This window comes from Stegodyphus dumicola, chromosome 3 (genome assembly GCF_044657685.1).
Source record: "Stegodyphus dumicola isolate Sdum_Otavi_A_Nest chromosome 3, ASM4465768v1".
NCBI classification, from domain to species: Eukaryota; Metazoa; Arthropoda; class Arachnida; order Araneae; family Eresidae; genus Stegodyphus; species Stegodyphus dumicola.
In genome coordinates, this window is record NC_140770.1 from 101,055,155 (window position 1) to 101,069,633 (window position 14,479).

General features: G+C 31.8%; 1 protein-coding gene across 1 annotated transcript in view; it reads left to right on the top strand.

Annotated features, from left to right (window-relative positions):
* The window catches only part of LOC118183166 (neuroligin-4, X-linked-like), a 727,522-nt gene that overhangs the window by 656,706 nt on the left and 56,337 nt on the right, over positions 1-14,479 (top strand). The window contains exons 5-6 of the mRNA XM_085813108.1: positions 141-259; positions 3,570-4,147. Coding sequence (XP_085669234.1) covers positions 141-259; positions 3,570-4,147 — 697 coding nt within the window. The remainder of the gene's footprint in view (positions 1-140; positions 260-3,569; positions 4,148-14,479) is intronic.

The following is a 14,479-nucleotide window of genomic DNA, read 5'->3' on the forward strand; positions in this document are numbered from 1 at the left end:
AAATATTGTTAAATGCTTGATTGAGAAAATTATGAAATAATAAAATTTATACTAACAATGTAATGACTGAATGTATGAATTACGAAGATGTAACACTTTAATTCAAAAACTTATTCACTTCGAACCCATTATTTTTACAGGGATCCAAATGTAATTTTCTCAGATGACGATGAAAATATCGATGACAGAGATTCAACTCGTTATAACACACTGAACTGGCCTCAGTACGATAGGCTACATCAAAGATATATATTCATCGGTAAGTATTTTTCACATTTTTATAAATATGTATTCATTTTATTTTATTCAATTAGGTGAGAAGAATGTGTGCATCTCATTATGTTCCAAAGTTGACATCTTTTAAAAAATCAGCATTTCTTTATTTTTGTTTTTTATATTTTATAGATTTTCTAAATTTTGGGCTTTCCAACGTAATGAAATATGGACTGCATTTTTCAATAACGATGTGCAATATTTACAGGGCGCATCAAAATAATTAATAAAATAAAGTTGAATAAGCAGTGTATTTAGGTTAGCTTCTCAAAGAGAAAGTAAATTGGTTGTTTAACGGCAGCAAATTCTATTTTATAGAAATAATAGTTTAGTTGCTTCAGACGTTACGATTTTCCTTTCTTGAGGGAAATTAATTACTGTTTCGCAGATATTTGTTGAGTAATTTCATCTTTTGAACAATGAACAGCAAATTTTAATTCACAAATTTATTTGTATTAACCGGTAATTATAGCAAGTATTTAACATAATTTTATAGTTAACTTGAAGTAAAAAAACTTACGTGAAAGCATTTCCTTATAACATAATCCTGGAAGAAAGCTAACCTTTAAAGTTTACATTTACTACCTGCTCCCGTAGTAATAGGCTTTATCAATAATATTATTTAGTGATCAAAAACTATTTGCTATGAAGTATCTGTGGTGGTCTCACAGACACAACCACCAAACATCCATAAGAAGGTACACTATGAGTAGACTGATGAGAATGAAGCTAAACACACTTCGTACCAGCAGGATATTGGAAATATTTTCGAAGAAGCGGAGAGAAGTCGGATCCATGCTGAAGGCATCAAAGATCAGTACTGAAACGGCCTTTAGGCTAGGCTTGTGCTTCAAACATCTTCATTCTCGATGCCAACGGAGAACAGAATAATACTGCCAAATTGATTTTTAAAGGAGAGAAATTCGTTGCTCCTTTGAAATAAAACAGATGGCTGGCTTCAATTGAGGCAGGAGTGTTTTCTTTCCACCTCTGCTACAAAACACACCACTTTTTCGTCTGTTATCTCTGCTTAATAGCCTCCCTTAGCCAAGGAAAAGTATTCTTTGGCGATCCTTGACACCACTGCCAAATAAGCCAGTGCAGTCCCACACTTGGCGCCCTCTTTCATACCGGAAGAAAATTTTTCGTTACCTTGCAAAGCAATTCAGGCGAAATCCAGAAAAGGCGATAAAAATTTAAGGTCGTTCGTTCCATCTTCTAGAATATTATTTGGACCTTTCTTGTTCTAATATTGCCCATAAAAATCAGACTTCAGCTTTATAATTTGATTCTTTGAATATGAAGTTTTTATCATTGTTATTATTACATATCTTGAGAATTTATTCAAATATGATGAGCACTTTCTTACAAACAGAAGGTAAAGTAGAAAGAATTCTAAATTAAAATTGGAGTTAAAAGTCAAAAGACTTATTAAGGTGATATAACATCACAAGCATCTTCCCGGACTTAACAATTACTGACAGCAAAGGAAAAGTTCACCAACGCATGTAGTTTCTTCGCATAGGGCATAATTAGCAAATGCATAGTAGACCTTGAGGTAGTCTTCTACAGTTTCATCAGAAACAGGTATGAATGCATTGTGCGTAAGGTTCTGTGTTAGTGTCAGCTTCTATCCCTCAGACACAATCTTAAAATGATTAAGTGCATAACTATAAGTATTATGTGTATAGCAGTCATTAATTGTAGACTAGTTTCATGGTGAGACTTCATGAGCAAGAATTCTCGATGCAGGTTTCTAAGGATGATATGGTATATTTCATCAACGTGGCAATTCGACCGAACAACGTTGATTTGCCAGCAACACAAAATAACTGGTTAAGGAATTAAGAATGTTGCATGCACAAAGTAGCTCAGTGTTATTATCGTTGAAGGTTTATCACATCTACTACAAATATGACACAAACAATGTCAAACTATGTTATATTATTCAATACCATGATTACATTTTCATCAATTATCAGGTAAATCCATGATCACATCCTGCAAGTATGGTGAAGTGTAGTAGCTGAACGTGTTGCCCTTTATCGTACCTGGCTTGGGTCCATCATTTTACTTCATGTATGGAACTCATATACTTAGCTACATAACACTCTGTCTTACTTAAAATTCTCCGTGAATGCCAAGTAATATCCGCAAGTGCTGTCCAAATGCTTACTGGTATTCTGTTGAGAGTTCTACTCATAGGGCAGAAGACAATCATCTTTTATACCATATTTATTTCTTCAATATCGTCAATCTAGAATCTTAAGTATTTTTAAAGAAGCAGACTATGAGAAAAGCATCACTCTTCGTTTAAATTGTTTCGACAAGTAAATAAGACTGTAGCATCCATAACGTACTGCGGTGTTATTATCGATGAGAGTTTATCGTGGTGACTATTATCAATTATGACAGACTTTTCAACGTCCTATGCACTTTAGTTTGACAACTATGATGCAACCTTTTCCGAGCTCACTTCAGTAGCCTTTACAAGTGACCTAAATGTTACTTAAGTACAGTTTATGGTTATTGTCTTATGGAGCAAGACAACATAAGATTCATTTATATGCACAGACTGAATCCTTAAAACTGAATATTTACGCTTATCATAAAACCTATATGCAGAATGCCCGAAGTCTTCATAACCCATTAAATTTTCTGCTTACGTTTTTTTAGAATTCTCTTCTTTTTTGTTTTCAGCAAATGTTTCTTAATCTTCCAGGTCAAAAGACATAGAGCATAGTGTTATTCAAGGAAATATCCAAGGAAATGCGACTGCAAATTAGTTTACAAAGCTTATGAACTTCTCTCCTAAAGTTAATATTGATTTGAAAATATATTTTAAACGGTAACAATGTCTGATTATCATAATAATAAATATATAATTGGTATAACAAACATGAATTATAAATATTTTATATGAAATAATTTTATTCCAATCTATAAAGACTTCTGATAATCATAGAATAATAGATAATTTTACAAATCGACCCATGGATTTTATTGATAAGTAAGAAAGTATCTTAAAAATTGAACTTTTGGAGAATCCGTGCAATTTTGGAAATAATAGAAGGATGAAATGGAAGAAGGACAAAATCATTAATGTTATTTCTATGATTTCTACGCTAATTTGATCAAATATAGTTTTGTATGGCATTTTACTTATTTTGATATTCGACTTTTAATTTGTTTTCATGTTTTCAATCAAAGTATTTTTGTTACAAGTATGCTTCATTGAATAATGCCTATTGTAACTAATGTAGTTTGTGATTTAAGCAAAACCTATTCCATTTTAGGTCTGAAATCTAAGATTCGGGACCACTATCATTCTCATCGTTTATCATTCTGGTTACATCTCATCCCTTCACTCAACAGACCAGGTGAAGGTAATCTGAGCTACGAACATCATATGCTGGAGGACCACAACAATCTTCGCACGTATGACGGCAAAGTGCGGGACATCCCTTCTGACCTTTCTCGCGTCACTTCAGAGGAAGTGTTTTACCCTCCGCCTTTACCCTTACCCACAGTAGCACCAACACAGCAGTCGACAACTAACATTATAGACAGTACTACTCACCAAAACAAGGCGATGGTCAAGCTCAACAACTTGCCTTCAGGTTTTACTGTTCTAGATGGCGTGGAAAATAGTACTGTTTTAGAAGAAGGTGGGACAACATCTGTGTCTATCTTTGAGAGGACTACAGTAGGATCACCTAGTGCTTTTGATATGGGTGTTTATTCGACTGCTTTAAGTGTCACAATAGCTGTTGGGTGCTCCTTGCTCATTCTGAATGTGCTCATATTTGCCGGTGTTTATTATCAAAGGGACAGAAATAGGATGGAACTAGCACTTCAAAAAGCAAATTTTCAAGTAAGCATTCGCTTTAAACTGGAATTTGTTTATACATAATAATACATATTTGAAATAATATGAATTCATTGGTAAAATATTGCTGTAAAAATATTGAAATTCCTTCTTTTAAATTTGTTTTTAAAGAGCAAATGCTTTTAAATCAAGCAAGAAATGAAGCTATATTTTTCGATAATTGCATAAAATTTATCGCTGCAGTAGGGTTCTCATATCAGTAAACATAAATTAAACCTTTTCGAGCAAAATATGCTAAATATAGTCGAAAGTAACTGCTAACATAATTCTGAACTAGCTTATAAGGTATATAATTTTTTCTGAAACATTTCTTCTGAAGATACGGTTTGATTAAAAAAATAAATGAAGAGAAAAAGGAGGTAGATTACATCGTCATCAAATCATAACTATTCTCAGGAGATAAGAGTATTGTCATTATGCTTTACGAGGTTATAAAGTATTGAGAAAAATTGTTCAGGTATTAATTACTTAGTAAAAGCTCATAAAAAAATTCAAATTAATGAAATATAGTCTGAGACTCAAAATTCACTAAAATTTTAAGTAAAGGAAGGCATAAAAATTCGAAGATGTCTCTGAATTTAAAATAAACTGCAAATTTAATTGCGGGAAAACTTCTGGACAAATGTTTATCTGCATTTTTTATAAATGTACTTGGAATTTCTGACATGATATATTTATTATTACACTTGATAAATAAGTGAACAATTTCATCTTTTTTATTCATGAGTATTTTTCTCGTGGATAAATTTATGTAATGTATTTCAAGTAAGCACGAGTCAAATGATTGATTTTTGTTTTGTTTCTCTTGAATATTGCTCACGTGTAAAAGAAATTTTACCTTCGTGTTTTCTCTTTTGACCTAGTGGGATGTCGCGTTTCAACTGTCTATATTGCTTTTCTTTCTGTCAAATTTTCGTAATATTTGTTAAATTTTTCCTATTAAATTTTGGTAATTAGAAATTTTCATATATGCAATTTTAGCTCATGAAATAATAGGCAAAAATTCCAAGCACGTCAAATAATACTTTTTAATTTTGTTTTTTTAAAATTGCAAAGAAATATCTGAAGACTTCACTTCCATAAACTTCATAAATTACAATTGTTGTAAGAAACCTAATCACTGAAATTTTGATAAATATCTTGTACGATAAATAATACAGGATTTTTACATATGAACTTGATGTCTATATTGAGAAAAAAGACAAATTTTGGACTGCAAAAAATTATTCAATGGATTAATTTTCATTGCAACATAAATAAAAGTAAAAATAAAAGAAATGGGCCCATTAAAAAGAAAAATCTGATAATATGTTTTCAATAAACGAGAAAAAAAGGAAGAAAGGAGAAAATATGAAAACTGATGCTCAGATTATTCGCATTTGCAGAATCTATATCGACCCATCTAAAATTAGCATGACTATCTAAAGTTCTTATTTTAATCAACCAGTTATGATTTTGATCTGTACTTTAACTTCTCCTTACAGTATTCCTCACATAAATGCAAATCAGGTTGTAGAGACATTAGGTATTTTTTGGAAGCAGGCAAGATGAAAAATTAGCAAACTCCTTCGCCGGGAATCGAACCACGAACCTCTAGAATACCGGCCCAGTGTGCAGAACCACGACAGCAGGAAGACATGCTAGGAAGGCGGGAGAAATACCATATAAGCTTTTAGAATATACAAGCCGAGTGAAACTTAAACACAGTAAAAGTTTCTGGCACTGGCTCCACGCTGTTAGAATTTCGCCAGCTCAATCGAAAAAGTAATTTTTCTGTATTTTGAATACACTCGCGGCCGGTACTTTAAACGTACGACACGGTAAAAGTAACTGAGGTATCTTGTAGCTCATGTTATTGAATGTAGAGTCTTAGACTAATTTGTTGACGATAATCGTGGACAAAGTAGACACGATAATCGTTGCAATCGTTGACAGTAGGTAATCGTTGACAATATATAGTCTACGATTACTTAACAACTTGCCTTCAGGTCTAATTGGCTGTTATTTTTTAATTTATATCACCACGAGATGTGGGTTGCCTGTAGAACAAGTCGTGTCTTGTATGTTTAAAGTTCATGTTAAATAAAAAGATTGTTTTGAGCTTCTTCAATATTTTTGAGGACGTAACGATAACTAATAGGGTTGTAGTCTAATAGGTTTGTAGGATTTAACTTCAGCTGCCAGATAAATAGCAACCTTACAATTATATAAATATATTTCCAGAAGCATAACCGAATGTTTCCTTCAAATTTAGACTTATTGTTGGACGTGCTTTCAGACAGAACTTATTCCTGGGATACAAAGTTCTTTTTCAACTAGAGTGCAAAGCATAAAACCGAGGCTGTCACTACTACGGAAAAATTATCTTGAAAAATTTGGAATTCAGTGGAATATGTTTCATTGTCAGTTGAAATTCTGATCAAAACATGGAACATGAACGAAGGTATGAAATTAAATAACTTGTAATTGATGCTACATTAAGCTATCAATTACATAATTTCTCAATGACATTTGCATTACCATCACTTTGAAAAACTGGAGAATTCTTATTGGGATAAGAATAGAATTTAGGAGAATTACCAGACGACATAGTTCTTTAACACATTAAAAGGTATTCTGATTCTAATTTAAGTGCCAGTGATTCAGGGGCCTTTCAAGGCATCATACCATTAACTGTTCCAAATTTTGGTGCGGTAGTGGGATAACTGAAAAGAATACAGAGTATTGCTAGATTATCTTGCAATCTGGTACCACTGAAATACTAATTGCATAAAGTTTCTGTGGATTTTTTATACCATGAATGCAAGCCAGTTTTCCTTAGCAGGTCTTTCACAACTCTCACATTTTAGTAGCAGGTTGTTGTAATAAATAATATAATATAATATTTCCTTGCCTTAAATTTATCTAATGTAAATATATGTTTCTAATATGCATTTGATTTTTTTTTTCTTTATCTCTGTCTCTAAATAATATGTGTAGGTGAATGAATTAAAAGCAGGAGTTTTTTTCCTTCTTAAAAATTCTGAATATTTAATTCTGAAACTTCGGTAAAGTTAGTGAGCCATCTTCTTGTAGATTTAATTTTGTAGTCCTTGACTATTCTTCAAGTTTGATTTAATTTGGGCAATCTGCTTTATTTTGCATTACGAAGAGCTGTGGAAATTGTAGCACAAGACAGTGGCCTTATATTCTAAATTCTGGTTAAATAAAAAGATTATTTTGATATTGTTTTCAGACGAAACAAGAATTCGTTTCGTGTCTGTTACGGTTATTAGACTAAAATAGCATTACCAAAATTCATGGTTAGAAATGCTTACGTCATTCAGATCGTATCGTGGAGGTCAAATCGTGTTCGATAAAATTCTTGATTCGATCCTCAGTTCCTGATACTTCTGTAACTAAGGTTACGTATATTCCGACATGGGACATTTGCGGGTAATAAGGACAGTTTATAAGGTATTTTCTCTCCTTCCTTTCAACATGCCTTCCTGGTGTAACGCTAGCACACTCGGCGCATATTGCGAGAGGTCCAGTTAGAAACCCGCCGCGGGCTTTGCTCATTTTCTCAATGGAGCCAGAACTAAAGGGTTGTGGACGATAATTCGTCACCACCTGGATCCGATCATTGGGTCCCCTGAACCCCAGTCGCTGTTTAAAAGGGAAAGTATATAAGGTATTTTCTCCCATTTTTCCGCATGCATAATTAGAAGCATATTCGACAAGTACAGGGTTCGAATCCTAGAGAAGGTAATTAATGACTCTAGAAGTGGCACCCGAACTGAAAGATGGTGGACGATAATACGTTATCATTAAGTTTTGACGAATGGGTCCGCTTATCTCCAGTCACTCTTTACAAGGTGGAGTATATAAGATATTTTCTCTCTCCTTTCCACTTCGTGGTGTAAATAGAAGCATACTCGATGCATATTCTGGAGGTCCAGGGTACGAGTCCCGGAGAGGGCACTGTGTATTTTTTCACGTCTCCTGCTTCAAAAATGCCGGTACTTTTCCGTTTTGCCGGCGCAAACGATAAAGTCGCCAATAATGGTACAACTACTGCCAAAGGGAATAGCTTCGCTGGTAACCTTTTACACTTCATTTTCAAAACAAGTCGCAGCCATTTCTTACCAGATTGATTGTTTCTTTCAATACTGGCATACAACTGCATAGAATATTTACAAAGATAATCAAATTTTATGCCCCAAGAGCATTCGCGGTAATTAAGTCAATTAGGATGAATTACACCACTCACCCGAAGGCGAAAATATAGAAATGCAAAATCAAGTATTAAATTTATCAATTGTAATGAGAATGCGCTAGCGAAGTAAAGCCCTACGGTTTTATATAATTTCTCAGTAAGCTATTCGTACGAATTGAAATAATTCTTGCATTTAAACTTGTATTCAAAATTAAGATTTAACTTCAAATTAATGTAGATAATTACTGAGAGAATTATATTTTTGTATCGTAGTTTACGTGAGATGAGATCACTTGGGGTCACGTTATACGAACCGGCGAATCAGGATGTTGAACCATGATAGCATAGTAAATTCTTAATGTCTTTTTACAAATTTATTGTCTTTATTTATTGGCTTTTTACAAAATTATAAACCATATTAAAATGTTTATGCCTTCTAAAATAAAAAATTCTTAGAACTAACATTTGTTAACATTTTTTATGTGTATACTGTATGTTGTCGCCGACAAAGTCAGATTGGCGAGATTTGCGCCGGCGAAACGGAAAAGTACCAAAATGCCTAATGAATCTACAGCACTACTAAAATATTTTTGTTGCTTATGAAGTGATACTTATTCCTTATGAAAGAATTTCGAAATAAGAATTCTAAAATGAGTGTGGAAAACTGTCTAATTACTAATTACTAAAAAATTACATTTTAATTCATCAGAACTTTTACAATGCCTAACTGCATTTGTGTAAATGATGAAAGTATCGGATAATATCTAATTTAATAATCGCAAGCCATCTTGAACTTAAATTTAGACAAATTGCCACTTTAGAAATGTGTAGAATGTATTTAGATGGATATAAGCATAAGCATGTTTCTTCTGAACATATGAAGCATTTCTTTAAAATAAATGTGAGTTTTATGTTTTATTTTGCCTAATTTCGTATTTTCTATTTAGATTTTAAATATCTGGTTGATATTTTTTTCCATTTATGTGTTTTTTAATCTTCTTAAAATTTTGATTCAGTGTTTAGCATTCGAAATAATAATTGAATAACTAACTTGATTCAGTAATGTCGATGTTGATAGGCTTGTTTTTGCTAACAGTGTATTTGGACACATTACTGCAAACGAATAACCTAGAGCCTGATGTGATTCTGAAGGAATTTTATTGAATTTATAACGTAAAATTAATGGCTAAGAATATTAAACGTTTCCATATCAACTGATCTCTCAGTCCTCAGGCCATCATGTTAAATGTGATATTGGAATAATAAAGTAAAACGCATCAAATATTGTACCTGTTGTTTAAGTAGTTTCTGGAAGCACAATAAGACATTTTATAAGCAATTTAAAAATGAATTAAACCCAAAAAAACACATCTATGAATGAAAAATTTTTAGTAGATTGTTTTCATCACTTGTCATAAGTAATATTAGGTAATATTATGTCAATAATAAGTAATATTATGTCATAAGTGTCATTGAAGTTAAATCATAATACTTGTTATAGAATAACAGAAATTTTATACTGAAAGTTTACAAGTTTCCTTAGTTATTGCTGTTATTCATTCAGACTATTAGAATAACAAAAGGATCTTTAAATATTGGGAATTATAAATGACATATTAACCACTAGAATCTCTTGGAAAGAGATACAAACGACACTTTGATTAAATTCTTATGAAAATGAGCATCATAATATGAAAGATCCTTTCGAAAAACCTGCTTTGTTAAACATTTATTGTTTGTTCTTTTCCTGCTCTTCTGTTTTCTTTCAAATGCAAATTACAAGTTAAGAGACCCTCGGGGGGGGGTCTTTAATATTCCTAATGAGAGGCCATTGTGCAATGACATTTGATGAATTTAATTTTAATCTTTTCACATTTGAAAAGAATAATAGCATCGCTATTAGCCAATTTAAGGAAAATATAATGCAATATGCTTTCGATAAACTTCGCATTCTTCATATAAAAGTAAAGATTATGATAATGTTGCTAAAATGTAATACAAAAAGATTATTCATAAAAGCGATAGGCTTTGTAATGAGTATAATAAAAGGAAGGAAAATGTTTTCGAAGCTTTTATTCAGCTTTTGAATTTACAAATGTATTGTTGCAGAAGATTCAGTTTAAATTGGATTCTTGAAAGCTTACGTAAAGCTGAATTATTGCATGTCTCTATATTTTAAACTGTATATGTATTTGTGCTAAAAGATAAAACTTAGTTTTGGGGAAATAAACGTTTTGCACAGTTTCCATTTCATTTAAAAATTTAATATTAATCTTTAAAGTCCTTAGATAAATATTTCAGGAATAAAAATATATATGGCTCAATAAAGATAATTTCTGAATGTATTCTATTAAAATATTACAAACAGATATTTTATAAATGATATTATATACAACATGGATAAATACAAGTTTACAATTTTTATGTTTTGTTATTATATAAATTATGAAGTGATAGATTTAAAATTTTGAAAAGAAATTTGTAGATTATAACTAACTAACATAAATTAAAGGAGTGTGAAATAGAATTTAAAATATGTCAAATTAGACTTTATGAATTATATGTGAACCGAAAACAACTGCTGTCTCGAATCTCAATCCTCTGAAAATTCGTGAGGTACAATTATTTTGCTAAAGCTTGTATTAGAAATTGCGTAACCGATAGTTTTATATTAGATTCCTTATTACACGCATAACCGATATTTTTATATTAGAGGGAATAGCATTTGGAGGAGTTCTTGACAGCCATGGATCATGTATGACTTGCAGAAAGCGAAAAAAGAAATCAGCATGAAATACTGATTTCGTGCCTTTTTTTGTTCTACCTGTAAGGTGTTGCATCCTACATGAAAAGTGTATTCGGATCGTGTAATAATAACCTTCTAGCTTCATAACTTTGTATAAAGTTCATTAAGACATGATTGATTCTACGTAGGCGCAAATTTTATTCATATGAGGCAAAAGGTGTCACTTTCATATACATTCCATCGTTACAAATAAATTGAATTAATTATTTTAATATTTTCTGTGATTGCTTAACTTAGGAAAACTATTACTTTCAAACATATTTATACTGGTAATTCGATTACAAAAGTTTATGTATATTTATTAGAACTAAATGAGTACGAAATTTGATTTCCAGCGCTAGAGACCCAATCAGAAAAAAAATATTTTTACTGCATGTATTTGATCATTTTGACATTCATTACCCTGAAGATCATAAATAATGGCTTTTAAAAGCTTTATGAAAAAAGCAAATTGAAAACGTATTTTACTGGGTAAAAAATATATGGATTATAGTTTTATGTTTATTTGGACTTTCCTTGGAAAATGAGTAAAGATTTTGATTTATTGCAGCTGAATAAAATTATTTTGAAGAAACTTGGAACTTGGAAATTAGTATTTAAAGTTCTTTCAGAAATTGCTTAATTAATTTTTCGCATGAACATTTTCGCTCGGATGCAAAGTAAAATAGTGCACTAACTATAAATTCAGTCGTCATTTAATTAATTTTGAGTTATTTTTTCTTTACATATAAGAAACAAAACTACTTTCCTCAGAAAGTTTTGAGAAAGTAAGTATAAATTTCTATTATTTAAAATATGACAGCGAAACATAACCCCTTCATGGTTATTAATTTATAGTAAGTAATTCTCTATATTATTGTATTAAATTAATGCAAAAATGTGCATCCTTATATGTTCATTTATTAATATGCTCTATCATCTTATTTGTATCCGTATATATTCGCATGTTTTTATACAAGCATAGAATGTAGATACGGTTTATGTGCATATAATTCGTTCTTTGAAAATGCATGAAATGAAGACACACACCGGATACATCGCTCTATCGGCATATATTTCGAGTGAACATACATCAGGAATAAATATAAGCAATTTACATATTCTGGTTAATAACAGAACAATGCCTTACTATAATGTATTCAAACCATGCATTGAAGGAGTAACCTCGTGCGAAACTCTGATGTAAGAGCTATTGTAGCAAGGCAGATTATGTTTACATGACAACCTACGAAATATAAAGATGTAGCTACTTCAGAATCGGGTACAAGACGAATTTAGGAGAAACATATTAATGAAACCGTGCTATTGAACATAAAGAGGCCAATTTATCCAGATGCCTTATTACTTTATATAACCCTTGAAGTAACGAAGTAATCAGAAGATGCTGGCAATTAAATGGCATGAATATAGTTGGAGAAAGTCTACCAAACACTAATTCTTAGCGAAATTTGCACAGGCCGAACAACAATATTCTTCATAATAACTTTGTTCGTCGCCATATCATTCTGTCTACAAGTATGGAATTGTCCATTTGTATGACTGCAAAAAGTCGCATAACTCCTTGACGCGCTGTGGTCGCGCCTTGAAACCATCAACTGTCGAATGTTTTTGCCCTCTTCTTTCCGAAATTTTTGAGTAAAAATCGACTGAATAATTATCTCTTAGCTGTAACTAACACAAAATGACTGAAGAGCCATACATTTTTTTAGGTGAAATCGGGTGCCTTTTAAAATTCGTTTTAAATGAGACCAAATAACTTCTTTTTATTTGCATAAAAAACTTCAAAAGTTAACCATCGCACGTCATCATTTCTATCATAGAAAATAAAATTATAGCAATAATTAAACTGCATATATAAACAACCTGTGTATATTTATGGCATTTGATTTGTGGTTCAAGACGCGACTGCTGAGCCACTAGAGCATAGCGTCACAAAGCTCTTAATATTGTAGCGGCTCAGTGGTCGCGCCCTGAAATCACTTGTCTTCAAACTAGTGTTTGCTGCTTTCAGATAGGAGTGTTAATTTTTACCCGGATGTAGATAAGGGTCACTGAAACTACAGAATTGTTTTATTACTAAACAATGCGTACTCCTGCCCAGTGAAAATGTCTTTCATTTCCAGAGATTTTTCTCTGAGAACAATACGCTTGTTTCTTATACTTAAGATTTTATAAATTATTTTATGTGGTTTAAATATAATTTAAATGTATTTTCTATAATTAAAAATAGAAACCGCGTAAATGTTTTATTTATGTCATAATATATATAGCACGATTTATCTCGTTACCTGTAAGTAAATACGCTTATGCGCATCCTGAAATGTGTTAATTATGAAAACATAACAATCTGACAGTGGTATTCAGGAAGTACAATGATTGAGCTAAATATGTTCTCAAAGAAAATTTTGAAAATCGATTTTTTTTATTTCAGCTATAAAATTTTTTGAATTATAATAATTCAAACTAGTTGCTATAAAGTATTACTAAATGTATATCGAGAAATAGTTTATAACTAAGAGGAACCGTATGATAACTAATCTATTCTAAATTTAGTATTTTGTGAAATAAAAATTGCAAATGATTTTTCTGTAATGTACAGAATGATACCTGAGTGATTAGACACAATTTTTAATATTATATATTGAGCGTCAAAAACGAGTATGCGGGCATTTTTGATCATCGTAAATCTGCAGATATAAGAAGTCAGTATGGGGTCCTATTGCCTTCCGAAAGTTACGTATTTGCTTCGGAAATTTCAGAATTTCCTAAAATTTATATATAAGTAGTATTTTCTTGATTATAATTCCAAAATGATGTTCTTTTTGTGCGCTGACTTCCAATAACACCCAGTCCGAAATCAGATATATCAGGATCTGGCAGAATATTTCATGCGTGACATATGAGAAAGTCACCCTTAGGTGCGGTATTTAGGTCCTCAACCCTTGAAAGTCCTTAACCTAGTTTACTCTGATTCAGCAATTTGCAAGATGGCGGATAACAGCCGGTTCAGTATTGAACAGAAAATGAAAACTGAAAGATATAAGAATTTGGTAGCAAAACAAAATTATTTTTATGTTCTTTTTATGCTGCAAAATAAGCTTCTCGCAAACAGGCCATTCACAGATTGCGTCAATAGTTAGAAACCACTGTGTCTGTGTCGACTTTCACATCGACTTCCTGAACTTTACGAAGGTGAAGCGCGCAGTAGCCTCCGAATAGTCTGGATATTAGTCCATGTGATTTTTTTCTATGAGAATTCTTGCAATATAACGTAACCGCAAGAAGGTCTACAAATGTATCGCAACACAAGCCT